General features: G+C 42.3%; 1 protein-coding gene across 1 annotated transcript in view; it reads right to left on the reverse strand.

The window, feature by feature from the left end:
• smyd3 (SET and MYND domain containing 3) overlaps positions 1-21,094 on the reverse strand; it is a 745,780-nt gene that overhangs the window by 563,345 nt on the left and 161,341 nt on the right. Inside the window, exon 2 of the mRNA XM_055639282.1 lies at positions 20,258-20,321. Within this exon, the coding sequence (XP_055495257.1) occupies positions 20,258-20,321 (64 nt within the window). The remainder of the gene's footprint in view (positions 1-20,257; positions 20,322-21,094) is intronic.

Below are 21,094 nucleotides of genomic sequence, written 5' to 3' on the forward strand. Positions count from 1 at the left end.
ACATGCACTATCCAGGCATATCAAGCCATACATAAGTACAGCAAGATAATGTAAAAGAGAAAAGGAAACAGAATGTATAATAAAATGTTATAGCTGAAGACCAAGTGCAGATTAAAAAAAAGTGCATGGGCAGCAACAAGGTAGATTGGAAGATACCAATATATCTTCAACCCAATGAGAGAGGGGAGAAAAGCGAGAATAACCAGGGTGTGTGTGGTCCTCATTTATGGTGCTTACATACGGCGGTTTTCATGGGAGTGGGGAGAAATCTAGTAGAGGTTGGGATAGAGGCTGGTTTGCATAATACAGTGGCTTGCAAAAGTATTCATACCCCTTGAACTTTTCCACATTTTGTCACGTTACAACCACAAACATAAATGTATTTTGTTGGGATTTTATGTGATAGACCAATGCAAAGTGGCGCATAATTGTGAAGTAGAAGGAAAATGATACATGGTTTTCAAATTTGTTTACAAATAAAAAACTGAAAAGTGTGGCGTGCAAAAGTATTCAGCCCCTTTACTCTGATAGCCCTAAATAAAATCCAGTGCAGCCAATTGTCTTCAGAAGTCACCTAATTAGTAAATAGAGTCCACTTGTGTGTAATCTAATCTCAGTATAAATACAGCTGTTCTGTGAAGGCCTCAGAGGTTTGTTAGAGAACATTAGTGAACAAACAGCATCATGAAGCCCAAGGAACACACCAGACAGGTCAGGGATAAAGTTGTGGAGAAGTTTAAAGCAGGGTTAGGTTATAAAAATATATCCCAAGCTTTGAACATCTGATGGAGCACTGTTCAATCCATCATCCGAAAATGGAGTATGGCACAACTGCAAACCTACCAAGACATGGCCGTCCAACTAAACTGACAGGCCGGGCAAGGAGAGCATTGATCAGAGAAGCAGCCAAGAGGCCCATGGTAACTCTGGAGGAGCTGCAGAGATCCACAGCTCAGGTGGGAGAATCTGTCCACAGGACAACTATTAGTCGTGCACTCCACAAATCGGGCCTTTATGGAAGAGTGGCAAGAAGAAAGCCATTGTTGGAAAAAAAGCCATAAGAAGTCCCGTTTGCAGTTTGCCACAAGCCATGTGGGGGACACAGCAAACATGTGGAGGAAGGTGCTCTGGTCAGATGAGACCAAAATTGAAGTTTTTGGCCTAAATGCAAAACGCTATGTGTGGCGGAAAACTAACACTGCACATCACCCTGAACACACCATCCCCACTGTGAAACATGGTGGTGGCAGCATCATGCTGTGGGGATGCTTTTCTTCAGCAGGGACAGGGAAGCTGGTCAGAGTTGATGCAAATACAGGGCAATCTTGGAAGAAAACCTGTTAGAGTCGGCAAAAGACTTGAGACTGGGGTGGAGGTTCACCTTCCAGCAGGACAAGTCCTGTGCTACGCAGCTAGCTCCAGTGCTCACTACATTATTCAACCTCTCCCTGGACAAGTCCGTGGTCCCTGCCTGCTTCAAAAAAGCCATCATTGTACCGGTACCAAAAAATGCCTCCCCAGCCTGCCTGAATGACTACCGTCCGGTGGCCCTTACCTCGGTAGTCATGAAATGCTTTGAGAGGCTGGTGAAGAATCACATCTGCGCCTTCCTCCCTCGGAACATGGACCCGTTGCAGTTTGCATACCGTCCGAACAGGTCCACGGACGATGCGGTCTCCCAGGTCTTGCACACCGCTCTCTCCCATCTGGACAGCCAGAAGGGGGGCTACGTGAGGATGCTGTTCATAGACTACAGTTCAGCCTTCAACACGATAGTCCCCACCAGACTGGCCGGGAAGCTACTGGAATTGGGGCTCAACACCTCCCTGTGTGCCTGGGTCCTGGACTTTCTCACCGCCAGGCCCCAGGTAGTCAAGATGGGAGGGAATACATCGAAGTCCCTCACCCTGAGCACAGGATCGCCCCAGGGTTGCGTCCTCAGCCCCCTATTGTACTCCCTGTACACACATGACTGTGTGGCTAGGTTCAGCTCCAATTCAATAATTAAGTTTGCTGATGACACTGTGGTGGTGGGCCTGATCTCAGACAATGATGAGAGGGCCTACCGGGAGGAGGTGGCTGATCTAGCACTCTGGTGCCAGGAGAACAGCCTCCTCTTGAACATCAAAAAAACGAAGGAGCTGATCATGGACTTTAGGAGGGCACATCATCCGAGGACGTACACTCCATTGAGGATAAATGGGGATCCTGTGGATAGGGTGAACTGTTTTAAATATCTGGGAGTCCACATCTCTGAGGATATGACATGGTCATCACACGCCTCAGCACTGGTGAGTAAGGCAAGGCAGCGCCTTTACCACCTCAGGCAATTGAGGAAATTCAGAGTGTCTCCGAGGATCCTCCAGTGCTTCTACGCAGCTGCGGTGGAAAGCATCTTGTCCGGGAACATTACCATCTGGTTCGGGAATTGCTCTGCCAAGGACAAGAAGGCTCTGCAGAGAGTAGTGCGTTCGGCCCGAACGTACTATGGGAACTTCACTCACCCCCCTGCAGGAACTATACAACAGGAGGTGCAACTCCAGAGCAAACAAAATCATGAGAGACCCCTTCCACCCCTGCAACGGACTGTTCCAGCCGCTACGGTCAGGCAAACGCCTCCGTTGCCATGCGGTGAGAACGGAGAGGTTGAGAAGGAGTTTCTTCCCAGAGGCAATTCGGACTGTAAACGCCTTTCTCACCAGGGACTAACTGTACAGAACGTTTTTCCTTCTATTATTTATTATGTAAAATAATATGTGTGTTATGATTGTGTTTATAATTTGTTTGGATGTTTTGTTGTTCCGCGAGCATTGCCACTTTCATTTCACTGCACATCTCGTATGTGTATGTGACAAATAAACTTGACTTGACTTGACTTGACTTGACTTGACAACGACCCTAAACATACAGCCAGAGCTACAATGCTGTATGATCAAAGCATATTCAATTGTTAGAATGGCCCAGTCAAAGTCCAGACCTAAATCCAATTGAGAACCTCTAGCAAGACTTGAAAATTGCTGTTCATAGACACTCTCCATCCAATTTGACTGAGCTTGAGCTATTTTGCAAAGAAGAATGGGCAAAAATTTCAGTCACTAGATGTGCAAAGCTGATAGAGACATACCCCAAAAGACTTGCAGCTGTAATTGCAGCGAAAGGTGGTTCTACAAAGTATTGACTCAGGGGGGCTGAATACCTTTGCACGCCACTTTTCAGTTTTTTATTTGGTAAAAAAAATTTGAAAACTATGTATCATTTTTCTTCCACTTCACAATTATGCGCCATTTTGTGTTGGTCTATCATATAAAATCCCAATAAAATACATTTACGTTTGTGGTTGTAACGTGACAAAATGTGGAAAAGTTCAAGGGGTATGAATACTTTTGCAAGTCACTGTATATTAAGCTGTGTTCATAACTGCAATTTCTTGCGGTCTTGGGCAGAGCAGTTGCCATACCAAGGTGTGATGCATCTGGATAGGATGTTTTCTATGCTCATTAATTAAATTTAGTAAGAGTCATTGGTGACATGCCAAATTTCCTTTGACTTTCAAAGAAGTAGAGGCATCTGTGCACTTTCTTGACTGTAGCATCAGATTTGTTGGTCCAGTGCAAAATGGTGGTGATCTTTACACCTAGGAACTTGAAACTTACATCCAGCTCCACTTCATTGTGATTGATACAGACAGGGATGTCTATGCCACCATGTTTCATGAAGTCCATGACCAGATCCTTTGTTTTGCCGACACTGAGGGAGAGATTGTTGTCTTGACATCATACTACAAAGCTATCTCCTTGCTGGACGCCATTGGTCATTTGCGATCCATTCACTTCACTTGTGTCATCTCAAACTTGTAAATAGACTTCGAGCAGAGTTTGGCCACTGGTGTTCTGAATTATCATGGAGGATGTTTAGTCACCTATCCTAACGGGTAGGAAGTTGAGGATCCAGTTGCAGAGGGGTGTGCTGAGCACTAGGTCCAGGGGTTTGGAGATACATTTGTTTGGAATAATGCTGTTGAAAGCAGAACTTAATTAATCAATGTTGGAGCCTAATGTAGCTGTCCTTGTTATCTAGATGATCGAGGGATGAGTGAAGGCCAGGGATATGGAAGCTGTCATCTACCTGTGTGGCAATAGATGAATTCAGTTGATGTGTACAATCTCCAGCCTCTTTACATGCTTCATGATGATGGATGTCAGAGCCAGTGGTCAATAGTCACTAAAGCTTTACTTTAGTGCCGGGATGATGGTGGTCTTCTTAAACCAGGTGGAAATCTCAGAATGGAATAGGATGTGATTATAAATATCTGTAAAAACCCCTGCCAGCTGCTCAGTGTAGGTCCTCAGGCCAAAACCCCCACCCGTGCCAGACACCTACAGCGGCTTCACTCTCAGAAAGACCAATCTAACATCTACAATGGTGACCATGGGTACAGGTACACACAAAACTGTCAGGGCAGGTGACATTATTCCACCAACCTTCTGTTCAAAATGAGCAAATAAATCATTGATCTTGTCTGGGAGAGGTGCGTTGTTGCCAGCAATTCTGCTCAACTTTGTTTTATAATCCATTATAGCATGAAAGCCTAACCACATTCAACAGGTGTCTGTGTGGTTAGTCTAGGAGGACTGGTTTATCCTGATACATACGATGACCAGGAGGATGACATCAGATTCCCAGGGTCCAAGCTGGTGTTCAGAGTCCACCTTATGCATGACCAACCATAGACCACTCTGGGGAGATCTCTCACCAGCATGGTGACGGCAAAGGGGAGCAGCAGTAGAGTTGCTGTCTTACAGTACATTCAGCGCCGGAGACCCAGGTTCGATCCCGACTATGTGTGCTGACTGTACAGAGTTTGTATATTTTCCCCGTGACAGCCTGACACCTGTCATTTTAATATTACACTTATATCATTCCCGATTAATAAATTAATGTTTTGTCAACTAATTACAAATCAATACCATTGGCCAACTCCGAAACATGATGCGCTGAGCATTGGGATCATGGCCTTAGTTCCCCGCTCACGTCTGACAGTGTTCTCTGTCTGAACCAGGGACCACGGAGCATTTTGGAAAGTGGGGAGGCTGAGTGATCACTGATCGCTGGCTTTGGGGTTACAGTAAGTGAAAATCTAGCAGGCAAACAGGATGCTTTCTCCAACCACCCCCATTTGAAAGCCACTATATTCCACCAATTCTACCCAGTGCTTGGTACTTAGTTCCAGCAGCCCCTGGTTGTCCTCCAGAATGCACCGAGCCACAGCCTGATCCATGCCGGTCACCAAGGCGAATTCGGCGCAGCGACTCTCACGGCAGCTGCACAACGCCTCCGACGGCCCAGGACTCTTGAACTGAGGCTGCTCCATGGCCAGAGCTGCAGTGAGCGACTCGCCAGCCCGGCAAACACTCGCCAGCCCCGGCTCCCCGTCCACATCTGACTCCGCCACTACTTCTGCTTCCGTCTCTCCCTCAGCCCCGGCTCTCCAACACCTGCAGCCCATGGAGTTGATATTAGACAGAGCGTGAGAAATTTGTGATCTGCGTGAGAGCGTAAGAATTTGTCGAAAGGCGTGATTCTCACGCTCAATGCGTGAGAGTTGGCAGCCCTGTAAACCACACCATGATAGTGCAAGCCAAAGTACATTATGCAATCTTAATATACATCGTAGTTCAATACTGAAGGATGGCTATGCTTCAGATCTTCCCATCAACCATCAAGACCTTGATGGTTGATAGAAATAACCTCTCTTGAACCTGGAGGTCACAGTTCTCAACTCCCGGTACCTACTTCCTGGTGGTGAGAGCAAGATTAAAGTGTGGCCAGGGTGTTGTGTGTCTTTCATGATATTAATTGCCTCTTGAGGCAGTGCTTTCCGTAAACCCCTATGATGGTGCAAGGACAATGTCGGGCAATACCCTCCACTTTCTGCAGCCTCCTTCTTTCCTGGGTGTTCGAGTTACTGAAGCAGGCCATGATGCAACCAGTCAGTATGCTTCCACTGCACACCTGTTGAAGCTGGAAAGAATATTCAATGAAATGCCATATCTTGTCAAGCGTCTGAAGAAAGAGGAGTTGTTGAGCTGTCTTTGTAATTGCATCATTATGCTGAGTCCAGGGTAGGTTATCAGAGATGTGGACGTCCAGAATCTTGAACTGTTGCCTCTTTCCATCACCATCGCCTGATGAAGACGGGTGTATGGTTCCTCAGCTTTCCCTTCCCAAAGTTAACAATCAACTCCTTGGCTTTGCTGATGTTGAAAGTAAGATTAAATAAATACAGAGCACGTACTGGAAGCTAGAAATGTAGAGATTTCAAATAGATGTAGGGCATTGCAGAGACAAACTGGAGGGACTCAAAAACAAAGTTGTTACGTTTATTGACGACCATCAATCGATCAATTCATGGCATGGAAATTAATAGGCTGATTCAAAATAAAGTTTACAAAACATTGCAACAACATAATTTGCATCCAAATATAACAATAAGTGATACGCAGCAACAACTTTTCTGATTTATTTCTCCTCCCCGTTGATGCAACAAATGTCTATTAAGGATTCTGAAGGAAATATGAGTAGACATGTTTCAATTCACTTCCTCACAGACCTGAAGCTTCAATACAAAATTGACTAAAATCTGCATTAATTAACATTAATGTAGTAACTTTACTGAAACGCAGAGCATGAATTAAACAAGGAAAACAGCGGGGAGTGATCTACACTTGATAACACACTGCATGAGATCAGCTCCAGTTTAGAAGGTTTTGGGCAAAGATACAACTTAATAAATCTGGTTATGCGCGGTGGGTCAGAGGGGAAGGAGAGAGAGGGAGAGAGAGAAATGGAGAGAGAGAGAGTGGAGAGAGAGAGAGAGAGAGAGAGAAAGTTGAAAAATGGAAAACAAATAAAGCTGCAGATGATGGCATCTGAAAGAAAAACAGAAATGCTGGAATTACTCGGCCAGTCAAGCAGCATCCATGGATAGAAATAAAAACAATTAATGTTAATTCGTTCTTCTAGCACTTTCTATTTTGCGAAACTGAAAGTATGTATGTGGAGGAAATTTGAGATCAGGATGTAAACACAAGGGGAAACAGTGGCAGGTAAAATAACAGGAGAGGTTACAGTAGGAACAGGGGGGAATGAAAAGGAAAGAGGAGGGGAGACGAGGATGGATGGAAGATAAAAAGAGACAGTAAACCATATTTTAATGAGTGCTGTGTAATAAACCATTACAACACTACACCAAGAGAATAATCTTACCTCATGTCACCAAGCAATTGTTGGTAAAGCAGTTTCTAAATCAATAAAATCACATATGTGGAATTGAATGAATCTCACAACAAAAGTCGGAAGATTATGACTATGAGCATTACACTGCCGCTAAGCCAAAGATAACCATTGTATGACTCTTATGCTGCAGCCACGAAGAACCGCTCTATCCACAAATGACCCAAGGTAGAAATGTTATAACAGGTAAATGCTTCCATCAAACTGAATTAATGACCACCAGCCATTGATAACGTTCAGAAATGGATTTGAATCAGAAACTCATTAAAACAAAACCTCACGTGACTATTGACAAGTTACAGCGGATATATTCCACAAGGCAGAATGGTAGTCGAACAAGAAAGTTAGTGAGCATTAGATGGTCAATTATAAAGCTAAAGACTCAACAAAGCTAAACTGCATCCTCTCTGAGCTTGGCATTGATTCCAATATAAATGATCGTGTAAAGGATACATAACACCATGGACAGCAGTCCGATTTTGGTTCTAATGTACAGCAATTAATTTGAATAGTCCCTTCAAGGTGTACTTCAACTGTAATACACAGAGATAAATGGAATCTTTATTAAGCTGTCAAGCATGATTGATGTTCCTGCTTCAATTAAAACCTTCACCATAGTGAAACAAGTCACACATTGATGTGGTTGCACATCTACTGACACCAAAACCCTGAAGACGTAGAAGACAATGAAAATGTACAAAACTAATTACATCAGCAGCTTACTTGTATATTGTAATATGAAAACTATCGGATTCATGTAGCAATTACATTACAAGATTTCCCCACAATGTTTGTTATATTTAACGAGAATATTCCAGAAAGTATGAATAGAAGGCAGCAGTTGTTACAACCCCAAACTGACTGTTGACATATGACATTGGTAACAAGCAACATTTCATAATAGAGATTAAATGTCAGACATGTTGGTGTTATTTGGGAAGTGATCAGCCTCGCCATTACAGGTTTTCCCTAATCACTTCAGTGTTGTTTGTAAAAGCTAAAGAGTGCCCACAATAACCAAGAATGACAACAAATATGGATTTTACTGAAGCATTGGCACTTGACAATCCACAATGAGGTTAGTCCTTGCAGTTGCTGTCAACTGATTTGTTACAAGTAGTTTGAAGAAGACTGTGATCATTCCCAAGGACAAAGCATTAGAGATGTTAGGCCTGGTTGTCAAAGATACATCGATGCCAATACCCAGATGAAGCAACAGAACACACAGTGGCGGCAGAGACACAGCGGTAGAGTTGCTGTCTTACAGCACCTGACACCCAGGTTTGAATCTGACTACAAGTGCTGCATGTACAGAGTTTGTACGTTCTCCATGGGACCGCGTGGCTTTTCTCCTGGTGCTCCGGTCTCCTCACACACTTCAAAGGTGTGCAGGCTTGTAGGCTAATTGGCTTCTGTAAATTGTGAATTGTCCCTAGTGTGTGGGATGGTGCTAGTGTACAGGGTGATTGCTGGTCGGCGCGGACTTGGTGGAATGAAGAGCCTGTTTCCACGCTGTATCTCCAGAGTCTAAAACAAAATGGCTTAAGTGGAGGTAGTAGCACAACGATAAAAATATTGCTTCGGTTCTGGAGCAGGCATAGGGCTTGCACCTTCGATGGGATTCACAACAATGCAGAGACCTCAATACCAAGACATCTGTCCATGAGGGGTTCTCATTGCTGACTCAAACACTGGCCTATAAATGCAGAGCAATTAATTCATTTCACAACATGACCCAATCCATCATCTGAATCACAAAGTGCAACAATTAAGAATTCCAAAGTTTCCATATGTCTTTTTAAGGGCTTCAAATCCAAAGAAAATCATAGGTGATTTTCATGCAGAGAAGATTGTGCGCTTTAAATACGCAATATTACTATGCAGATGGCTGGGGTAAAGAAGGAGCAGGAAACATGATGGTGGTAGCTCCACACTGTTGCTGGCTACTCATCATGTCTATTTATTAATAGGGACATAAGCTGCACCATATGCTGCCAATTGCAATGGGCCGGCACTTCCAGCTTCAGCAAACTCTCAAACTGTCAGGCATTAAACAATCAATTTTTCCATATGTGGACATTGTGAGCAAGGCTAGCATTCCCTGTCCATTTCTGACTGTCCTGAGCTGCTAGCAAGAAGCCATCTTCATGACCTTAAACAACACCAATTTGTGTCGTACAGAGATGCTGCCTGACCCTCTGAGATACTCCAGCATTGTGGCCTTTTTTGTATACCAGTATCTGCAATCTCTTGTATCCTCATAAACTTCTTGCAGGGCCATTTCAGTCTAACACAATCCTGTAAGCCTGGACCAGTGGTTGCTTTCAGATCTACCTGATAATAAATAGTATTAGCATTGAAAGCCTTTGTTAATGTTGCAAAATCTGGCTCCCAATCTTTTAGTAAGAAATGACAGCGTTCTCACTGTCCAAACCCTTCTGACTCCCTCATGGATGTTGCATGAATAGAAACATGGAAAATAGGTGCAGGAGTAGGCCATTCGGCCCTTCGAGCTAGCACCACCATTCAATATGATCGTGGCTGATCATCCAACATCAGTACCCCTTTCCTGCTTTTTCCCCCATATCCCTTGATTCCGTTCGCCCCAAGAGTTAAATCTCTATTGAAAACATCCAGTGAATTAGCCTCCACTGCCTTCTGTGGCAGAAAATTCCACAGATTCACAACTCTCGGGTGAAAAAAAAATCCTAATCTCTGTCCTAAATGGCCTACCCCTTATTCTTAAACTGTGAGATCGGTTTCTGGACTCCCCCAACATGGAGAACATTGGGGAAAATGTTTCCTGCAAACATGGGGAACATTTTTTTCCTGCAGAATGTTGTTAATGCATATTGTCCTATTGTTTAAAAATCGGTGTAATCTGGATTTTCTTTTTTAAATGATTCTATACGAAATGACAGGAACAGAGATTTTACTCTTTAGTGGCCCAACTACATTCTGGTAGTTTTGTGGTCATCACCCACAGCATCTTTATTTTTAATCCAGTTTATTGAATTTATGGGATTTAAATTTAAGAGCTGTAGAGGTGGGTGGGATTTGAACTCTTATTTCCAGATCAGTAGTCTAAGCATCTGGATTACAAGTACAGTAACTTAATCTCAAGGATGGAATTTCTCTGTCATTTCATGCATTATGTGCAGTTTGTACTGTGGCCCCAAACCAACTAATCCACAGAACATTTATTACAGAAGTGAGACTAAAGATGTGGTCCAGTGATCACCAGTACTGTAAGTGATGAATCACCCACATATAATTCATAATAAACTTTCTAAAACAGAAGTAAACTCTTCTGGTAAAAAAAACAAAAGGCAACGTACAACAAATCATTGCTCAGAATTATGAATTTGATGAATGGAAGCATCGCAAATAGTGCTGAATTACTTGAGGTTTTCTGGACAAGGCAGTGTTCCCTGTCAGCCCACTAGCTCACCCCAACTACACACGTCCAGCACCTGCACTGATCCTGAGGACAGGAAGATCCCACCTCTGGGAACAGATCGAGTTCTTCACATGTTAGTTCTTGTGTTTAATTACACAGGAACACTGACTGATTAACACGTTAAAGTTAATGCTCAGCCTGTTGTGGCCATCAGCACATCAGAAGAAACAAGATGACAACACAGATTAATGGACTGCAGTATTAATGCAATCCATTATGCATTTTCACATCGAACTGCAAATTAAGATGTTTTAATGCCCAATAAATGTCACACCACGCCACCACCACTTAATTTAAAACGACTCCTGACTTTCTTCCCCAATCAATTCTTCACGAGTGGGTGGTTGATCATGTGACTTCTCATTAACTTTTCTTTGTGTAATAAACACGCACAAGTTGATCCAAGATTCATCGCAGGTGTATGGCTCATCGTCTTTTGTTCAACATGTATAACGCAGGATTTAACATAGAAGTAACCATGGCAACATAACATACAAGACATTTATGTTGGCGACAGATAGCACAATGGGCTAAGAGTTCGGCTGGCGACCGGAGGGTAGCCGGTTCAAATCCCGCTTGGAGTGCATACTGTCGTTGTGTCCTTGGGCAAGACACTTCACCCACCTTTGCCTGTAATGGAATGTTACGGCGGCAGGCGCGGGCACACCGCGACGCCCTGTGTCTCCCTTTCAAGGGAGATGCTAAAAATGCATTTCGTTGTCTCTGTACTGTACACTGACAATGACAATAAATTGAATCATTTTTTTTTTTTTTTTTTTTCATTTATGATCGACATTCTACAATATTCCCTGATATCACAACACTCATAAAACTGGGCACATTTACTAAATACTTTGGATAAAGAGTAGTTTTGAGCAATACATGGCAGGAAAATCCCAATTTTATTCTGGCATAGTAAGTTCAACTACTTTCAACAAACATGCAAATCAGAACCAGGATAAGATAGTATCGCAGTTAAATAATCAGTCTAAAACTGTAGAGGCCTGTGCTCATGATTGAGCGATACAAGTTCAAATCACGCCCAAGCAAGCAAGAAGCTGAAATTTGGTTACAAGCAGGTATTTTAAAAAGATTGTATCAGTAACAATCACTATGAAACTAAATCTAAGCAATCCAACTCACTAATTACCTGGCCAGTGTGCGACTCCAGACCCACAACATTGGCCTAGCAAACCATTCAGCTCAAGGCTCCATCCAAGTCATTTCATAATAAACCTATTTTTATGAGATTTGTGCAACTGCCTAGGTTCCAAGATAAACAACTCAATTTTCCCCAATTTATCCATACAACTAACGTCCCTCATCATTGAAATTGTTCTATTGTAAATCTCTTTGCACTTCCACATTTTACCATTCTTCCAAGAGTGAGATGCCCAGAATTAGGCAGAATACTGCAGATGAAGAGTCAAGAATTTTTATTTATCATATGTATCAACTAAAAATAATTAAATCATCGCAGTGTTTTTCCTAAAAGCACCTCCTTAATATGCCTATATTAATAAAATCCAAGAACCAATGCATCAATTTCACAGCCTGCCTGTAGCTTTTAACATAAACTTTCTCCATTCCGGAACGCTTAAAGAATTTATATTTTTTCTCTTTGGTCTTCCTACTGAAGTGTAATACTTTTGCATTTAAAAGCTTTGCAGCTCATATCCCAGGCAACATCGAATTTAAATTAGCCACCAGCGCAGTATCCCGACAACTTATTTGTAAAATTATAATTCTTTGAATCCGTTTCATTGCTTGCATTCGCCTATACTTGTCCAGCTCAGCCTCAGTACATTCTTATATTGGCTACTAAGGATGATTCAAAAGTGTTTTATAGAGACACAAAAAAAAAGGATGTTGTGAAAGAAGTGTATTGGCAATAAGGTAATGGAAAACTACATCCAAGAAGTAGGTTATAAATAAGACCATAAGACATAGGAACAGAACTACGCCATTCGGCCTGTTGAGTCTAAACCCCCATTCAATCATGGTTGATCTATCGTTCCCTCTCAACCCTATTCTCCTGCTGCTCCTCATAACCTTTACCAATCAAAAACCTATCACTCTCCACCCTAAAAATGCCCAATGTCTTGGCCTCGATAGCCACCTGTGGCAATGAATTCCATTACTTCACCACCTTCTGACTCCACATCTCCATTTTAAAGGTACATCCTTTCATCCTGAAGCTGTGCCCTCTGATTCTAAACTCCCATAACTGTAAACATTCTTTCCACGTCCACTCTAGGCCATTCATTATTTGGTGAGTTTCAATGAGATCCCCCCCCCCTCGTCCTTCTAAACTTCAGCGAGTATCGGCCCAGAGCCCTCAAAAAGCCATTCATACATTAACCCAATCTTCCCCAACATAAAAGGAAGAAAGTGAAAGGTGGAGAACCTTGTGGAAGTAATTAGAAGAAGGAGCTGATTTTAGAGCTCCTTGGAGAATAGAGATGGTGTAAGATTTCACAATGGAGCATCGGTTTGCTCCTGTCCACTAGTTCCATCATCATTCCCCACAAATCCTCCCCTCAATCCCATCAAAAAATTCCCGTTAAAAGAAAAAACAATCTCCAAGGAGATGATATTCTGTTAAAATTTCTCCTTCTGCCCAAACATCACACACACCCCAGATTAAGTTGTGGTTGATAGACACAAAAAGCTGGAGTAAATTAGCGGGACAGGCAGCATCTCTGGAGAGATGGAATGGATAACATTTTGGGTCGAGACCCTTCTTCAGACTGTGGGTTGATTGTGCTTGCGTGTTTTCCATTGATATATGATGATGATTGACAGTAATCTGCAGAATCTAGCTCTATTCGTTGTAGATGCAGCTTAAAGTGTTTATTTCTCCTCACACTTTTCCTGCTGACTGCTTGAAAAGCAAAATTAAACACCTCAGTTACACACAGCCAGGCCACCAGCATAGATACAGTTACTATTCAATCTAAGGTGCCTTTGCAAAACTGGATTAAGGCGTTTTTTATTAACAGCCTGCAGGTACACTACAACGCTTGTTTCACTGTGCAGCAATATAATGAGAGGACACTTCAAAGCCTACCTGGACCTGACCTTCACTAGCAAGAGTCTTCAGATTAATGAAAAATATGTCCCTTAACAGAAGCAATCTGAGTCGGTCGCTTCAATTCACGACAATGCCTGCTCCAGGTTACGGATTGACATTTAAGTGCATTGTCCCTATAATAAATAAAAACCATGCTAAGGCAAAAGAGCTGAGCACAGATTCTGGTATTTTCCACCTTGTCACATATCAACCGTGCAAACTTAACAACTAATTCAACAATTCTGTATAATCAGCAATTCCAGATTTGTATGTTCAACCTTCACTATCTTTCACTTCTGGTAATAATCAGGTTCCTTTCATCGCCTCCTATTTGTACATCTCCCAAACGTGCCTTTTACTTTTCACAAGTCATGACTGTCCTCCCTCAGTGAATACCTCCACTGCATCAATCCTCATCAAACCCCCCCCCCCCCCCCCCCCCCCCCCCCCCCCTACACAGGCCTTATTTTTGTTTTGTGCCCCTCACTCTTTCTCTGCAACTTGAATTATTTTATCTCCAACATTTCCAAGTTCTGATGACATTGCTTCTCTCTCTACAGGTGCTGCCCGACCTGCTGAGTGATTACAGAAATATATATATATTGACCTCACTGACGAGAAGGTGCGACTTTGGACACTGGGATTTGCCAGCATTTCCTTCTTCCACAGACGATAGACAACCATCGAGTGCACTCATCTTTCTACAATGATTTACTTTGAATATCTTGGACTTCTTCATTTATATTACCCGGGGACTGCCTGTACTTTCCAATGAATGCACCACATCTAAAGCACACAGATCTCTGAATTACCCACATTTCCTCAGAAGAGTTCCATATGCAGGTGCTAACAATATTCAACAGCACCTTCTAGTGGGTCAACTGATCAACATTGTCGGTGGATATTTAGATTGCATGGTGGTGCAGCTAGTAGCGCTGCTGCTGCACAGTTCCAGTGGCCCAGGTTCAACCCTGACCTCATGCTGTCCGCGCGTAGTTTGCATGTTCTCCCGAGGATGTGTGGAATTCCTCTGGCTGTTCCAGTTTCCTCGCACTTCTCAAAACGTGGGGATTGGTAGGTCCATTGGCCACTGTAAAGCACCTCTGGTACAGTGTGGATAGTAAAATTGATGAAAAGATGGAAAGGAAAAAATGCACGGAAAATTAGTTGGGGGATCGGAATTGCTCCGCGAGTCAGCACAAAGATGATGAGTTGAATCATCACTTCCTATGTCAAAGAAAAATTGTAGCTGATAATAATACATTTTATAATATATTGATCAAATGTGCGAGCAACGGGAAGGGAAATGCATTGAAGAGTCTAATATTTCATGCCAATCAAGTCCACACTGATAAGAAAACCTTCATGGAAATCCAAGCAAGATTGTACCTGTTTAAGAAGGAAGACAAAAATAGACAAAAATGCTGGAGGCAACGTTTCGGGCGAAACCCTTCTTCAGACTGTACCTGTACCTCACCATATTTGTGCATTTGTTAACAAAACTTGACTTAGCTTGCCTTGACATGAAGTAAACATTCATTATAAACCATTTAGGAGTACTATTGAGCCTGCACCGCCATTCAATATGATCTATACATCATTGGAGGGGATATGATGGTTTTAGAAGCAGAAGTATCATATTTCGGTCTGAAGAAGGGTCTTGACCCGAAACGTCATCCATTCCTTCTCTCCAGAGTTGCTGCCTGTCCTGCTGAATTACTCCAGCTTTTTGTGTCTATCATATTTCACTCCGTTCACAACGATTAGATGTCACCACTGTGTCATCAGGTGAACCTGCTCAAGAATAGCTGATGTGCTTTCTTGTTTGCCCGCAGCTTTTTATCCTGTGCATCAATTGTATTTTTGTCTCATCGTGCAACCAAGGTCTTCACCCTCAGCACATGTAGATGAACAGCAGGGCAGGCAGGGAAGACGAACCTCAAAATAGGACTCAACTTCACCTTGGACAGAGTGCTCATTAACTACCGGAATAACTTGACAGCTATGACATCAGTCCAACGGGTTTACACTCATGCTGTGCTACAATGAGACAATCCTGTGCATCTGAACAAATCCTTCACTCAAGCCTGACCTCTTGCACATTAACTTGAAAGTCGTGACTTTCAGCGAGCTTGCTGGCAGGGCATCACAGGGCGTGTGGCAGTTCCAGCAGATGCCAGGCCACTATGGCTTCTGTCTCCACAATGAAAAATGGTTTTTAACATGCCCTAAACATGAACAGATTTCAGTGTCGTTTGTAGCTACAAAAATATTTAGAAAAAGTGAAATCAAATAACGTTCAAACTGGAAATAATTTCATTTATCCGTGACACACCTGGGACTCTCACGGTGTCCCCTACTGGGAGGCCAATCCCTTTCCGCGAGTCCACACAAGTATTTCTGATGACCAATGAGAAGTTCTTGGCCCAGATGGGCCAACTTCAGACTGTTGGTTCCAGCCAATTGAAGGACTAGAAGTAATAGAAGGAATAAAGTCAAATGGCACAGTAAATGCTGGAATGATCAGCAAACCCAGAAAGTGCTGGAGAAACTCAGTAGGTCAGGCAGCATCTATGGAGGAAATAGACAAGTGATATTTCAGGTTAGGACCCTTTCAGGTTAAGAGTTCATACTCTTAGAATGGCACAGTAGAGGAACAGGCGTACATGATGCCTGCATAAACTAATCACTTATGCCTACAGATGATCCGTCTGTCGCCTGTATATTCATGAATTGGAAGGGAGGAAAAAGAGGGACTATATATTTTAATGGCTGAGTGAACCATCTTGAGACCAAAGATAGATGTGAATACTCAGAAACTTAATAACCAATATCTGAAGGAAGAAAGTTATTTTAAAACATATATTTCACCGAGTCCTGATGAAGGTTATTTGACCTGAAATGTTAACTCCTCTTTGTACAGATGCTGCCTGACCTGTGTGGTTCCAATATTTTCTGTTTTTATTTCATTTAGTTAAGTTATTTAAAGCATTAATGAATGCCCGGAGAATGATAGCGTTTTAATAAGTAAAAAAGACTTTTGGGAAAGAAATGGACAAATAATTAAAATTAAAAAATAAACATAAATGGTGATAGGTGTAGAGAAAGTACAGAAGTGAATTGAAACATTGAACTTTTTCTGCATGGACAAGAATAAAAGAAGCAGATTGAACGCAGTCCGGCCACACAAGGAGATGTCTGTCGTACGAAATAGAAGGGGATTTTATTACACAAGAAGCTGGGTAACAAGTGCGCCTCACTCCACACAAAGACAGAAATGTAACCCATTGAAAACAGCAGCGTAATCTTGCCAATTCCCTCACCTGCACCATCAGCAGGCTGAGCTAACACTTGAAAAGCCTTTGGACGAAGATGCTTCTGGACTAAAAAAGTGTTTTACAAGATCAGGTAATTCTGACATATTTATGGAAAACGACCTCAGTAAAAAATCTTTTAAGCCTCTTGGTAGGTCTGCTACCCATGGCTGCTGCAAGGTGATATTAATCTTGATAACAAACTGGGAAATTGTGCCCTTACACAGTAGGCCTCAGTCACCAAAAGCAAACTCTAATCCCCATTCAAAATATATGTTAGCTTCAGCAATGGATAAACAGTAATCGAAGGAGAAGAAGAGAAAAAAAATGGGGTGCGGTGATATTTAAAACTGAAGAATTCAATGTTCATGCTCCAGTACATCTAGTCAGCAGGTGAGCAGAAGGGGAGGCTAGGATGGAATTGGAGGTGACCAGGTCAGGAAGAGGGATTGTCTATCAAGAGGATTTCATGCATTGATGGAATTCCATGGGAGAGTAAAGGCCCACTGTTGCTCTTCCAAGCCCCAGATGAGAGCTTTCTGATTCCCCAATGATTCCCTTGGTACAAGTATATGGGTTCGAGTCATCCGACTCCAACATTCCTCATCCAACACAAAAACATTAGTGTTAAAAATGGGAAACTTGGTAAATAAATTCTCCTCCAATACGGACAAGATAAAGAAAATTCACTTTTTTTCTTTGTCACAGTGAGTGATCATTGTCAAAACGCCTCATGGACATTGAAATACTTTTATAACTCGGTCCATAGTGCAATCTAAGAAAGCACAGCAGCTAAACTGTGAGGAAAACACCCTACAAAAAGCAGAGTTTTTGTAATTGTTTTAGTAATGTTGATTAAGGCATTTTGATCTGTGGAGGGTTCAGCTCCCAGACCACTTTCCAATATATAATGCTATTTCTCCCCATGCATTTGAATTCCATCAATTATTCTATATCTTCCTTCAAACCACAGGCGGTATTTTCATTTTCATTCCAACTGAGGGCTTCACCTTCAGACCATTTTCAGATTTTAATTTCAGTACGATTTCTCCATATATCTGCTAGGAATCTTTTTTTGACCCTGAGATTTCTAGAGTTTCAGTGGCAAACAAAACACCTCAACACAAGCTCTGCGCATTGGTTAGTTCTATATTCAGAATTATAAACCCACGCACCCTAGGATACAAGCGTTTTGAAAACTGTGAAAAATCCTTTAATCCAAAAAGATACATTAATGAGCACAAGGTCTCAGCTGATAAAATCATCCAATAAATGATTGAGAATTGAACTGATTCTGCCCCTCAAACCTGTTCATCCAAAGAAAGAGATCTTGTACAACTACTTGTGGTGGACTTGCACCTCTTCCAATCTCATCTACTGTATCCCCTGTTCCAGATGTGGACCCCTGTATATCGGCGAGACCAAGCGCAGGCTCGGCGATCGTTTCGCTGAACATCTCTGCTCAGTCCGCCTAAACCTACCTAATCTCTCGGTTGCTCAACACTTTAACTCCCCCCTCCCATTCCCATACTGACCTTCTGTCCTGGGCCTCCTCCGTTGTCAGAGTGAGGCCCAGCGCAAATTGGAGGAACGGCACCTGATATTTCGCTTGGGTAGCTTACACCCCAGCGGTATGAACATTGACTTCTTTAACTTCAAGTAGCCCTCTCCCTTTCTCTCCATCCCCTCCCCAGTTCTCCAACCAGTCTTACTGTATCCAACTACATTTTATCTCTGTACTATCCACTCCCTGACATCAGTCTGATGAAGGGTCTCGACCTGAAACGTCACCCATTCCTTCCCTCCAAAGATGCTGCCTGTCCCGCTGAGTTACTCCAGCATATTGTGTCTATCTTTGTACTTCTACTTCCTTGACCCAGCTCGATTCCATAACCTTTGCATCAAAACTCAGATGTTTTCAAAACTATATATGATATATGGCAAAAAATACAAGCATTTTGAAAAAAGCTATATTTTTTTTCAAAACTCTTCTTCAAAATGAAATTTCGGATGAACATTTTCCCCAGTTAGCGAAGGTCATTGATGAGCAAGAGGATTCATGCGAATCATTTGAAGAGTACGCAGCTGTTATAGACTTATTAATTAAAGGATACAATGAAAGGTTCGCTGACATTGAGAATCATGACATCACACTCAAATTAGCATTTCAACCTCACCTAGGTGATGTCTCCAAGGCTCCTACAGAACTACAGATGGAATTGATTGAGCTCTCAGAAGATGACATTTTAAAGTCCTTATTTGACACTAAGAAAGATCCGATTGAAGTATGGAAAAATGCAATGGAATACCCACGTCTTCGGCAACATGCACGAAAAATGCTTTCTTGCTTTTCAACCTCTTATTGCTGCGAATCTACATTCTCCTACCTAACCCAAAACAAGATGTCCTTAAGGTCACAAATAACGAATACCATCTAGAAGATGAGCTGAAACTGCGTACCTCCATGTTGCAACCAAATATTCAAATGCTTTCCCACATAAAGCAGTCACAACAAAGTCATTAAAAGGTTAGTTAACGTTAGAATTAACACTTTTTTTTCATTTTATTGAAGTTAATACATAGTAAGATTTTTACAAAATAACTTACATTCTGAAGTATATCTAATTGAAGTTTCTTGGATGCAGCCTTGTGGCCCTGTCCCACGATGCGAGTTCATTCAAGAGCTCTCCCGAGTTAAAAAAAAAATCAAACTCGTGGTAGGCACAGAGAATGAACGTAGCGGGTACGTTGGAGCTCGGGGACATCTCTTAGCGGCTCGTAATGCTAATCGCAGGTAAGTTCGGGAAGACTCGTGAAATTTTTTAACATGTTGAAAAATGTCCACGAGAGCCCCGAGTACCGACGAGCGACCATTACCGTAAATCTCCAAGTTCGAATCAGGGCAAACTCAGAAGAACACTTTGAATGAACTCGTACAGTGGGACAGGGCTTTTATTAGATTACAGCTAACTTAATGCAGCATTCCAACATGAAAAGGTTTTCCACCCCTGATTCAGCCAGCCACCTGTTTGAGATGATGGTGTCAATATTCACTTTGTTACCCTACCAATAACTTCCTCACACACCTAATCTCTATGATTCTATATAACTGCTTACCTGGCACGTGGCGTTGCAATATCTTGCCATCTTACACTGAGAACATCGCAGCAGAGATTCCTTCCTGTGAAGAGAAATATATATTACTCACCAAATAAAGCTAGGAAGCGAGCGGGCAAGATCATCTCTGACCCCTCTCACCCTGGCCACAAACTCTTTGAATCACTTCCCTCTGGAAGGCGACTCCAGACTGTCAAAGCTGCCACAGCCAGATAAAAACAGTTTTTATCCACGAGTAGTTGCTCTACTCAACAGTCAAAAATCTGTAGCCTCCCTTTGATCTGGTATTTTGTTGGTTCACATGCTTGATCAACGGTGTTTTATCATTAATGTTTTATTATTATTAATGTTTAGTGTTTTCTGAGTCATTCGTAACTGTCACCGTATGTCATGTTGTTACTTGTGGGCGGAGCACCAAGGCAAATTCCTTGTATGTGAATACTTGGCCAATAAACTTACTTACTTATTCCAGATTTGCAAATGGACACAATTTAATGCTGTGCAACACTTGTGCATCACTTCCAAAATACATTGGGTTTCAAGAACATCTTCAGATATTTGTCTCGCAGTTCTGCTTGGGTATATAATAATTGAAACCTGGTCCAGCATAACCAATCCAAACGCAAGCCAAGCCTGAGGACTAGTAGTATTTATTAAACCTGACCCAAAAACAACACAAAATCCCATCGGCAAGCAAGCAGTAATTAATTTGCATCACAAATAGCAGCTGATGGAAGTCTCTAGAAACACACCGTAAAGCAAACTGCCAAAATTATACCTCACAGTGAAGTTCCACAGCTACCTCCAGTTGACTGGTTTCATTTCATACTCCTCCTC

The sequence above is a fragment of the Leucoraja erinacea genome, chromosome 8, assembly GCF_028641065.1.
Source record: "Leucoraja erinacea ecotype New England chromosome 8, Leri_hhj_1, whole genome shotgun sequence".
Classification (NCBI taxonomy): Eukaryota; Metazoa; Chordata; class Chondrichthyes; order Rajiformes; family Rajidae; genus Leucoraja; species Leucoraja erinaceus.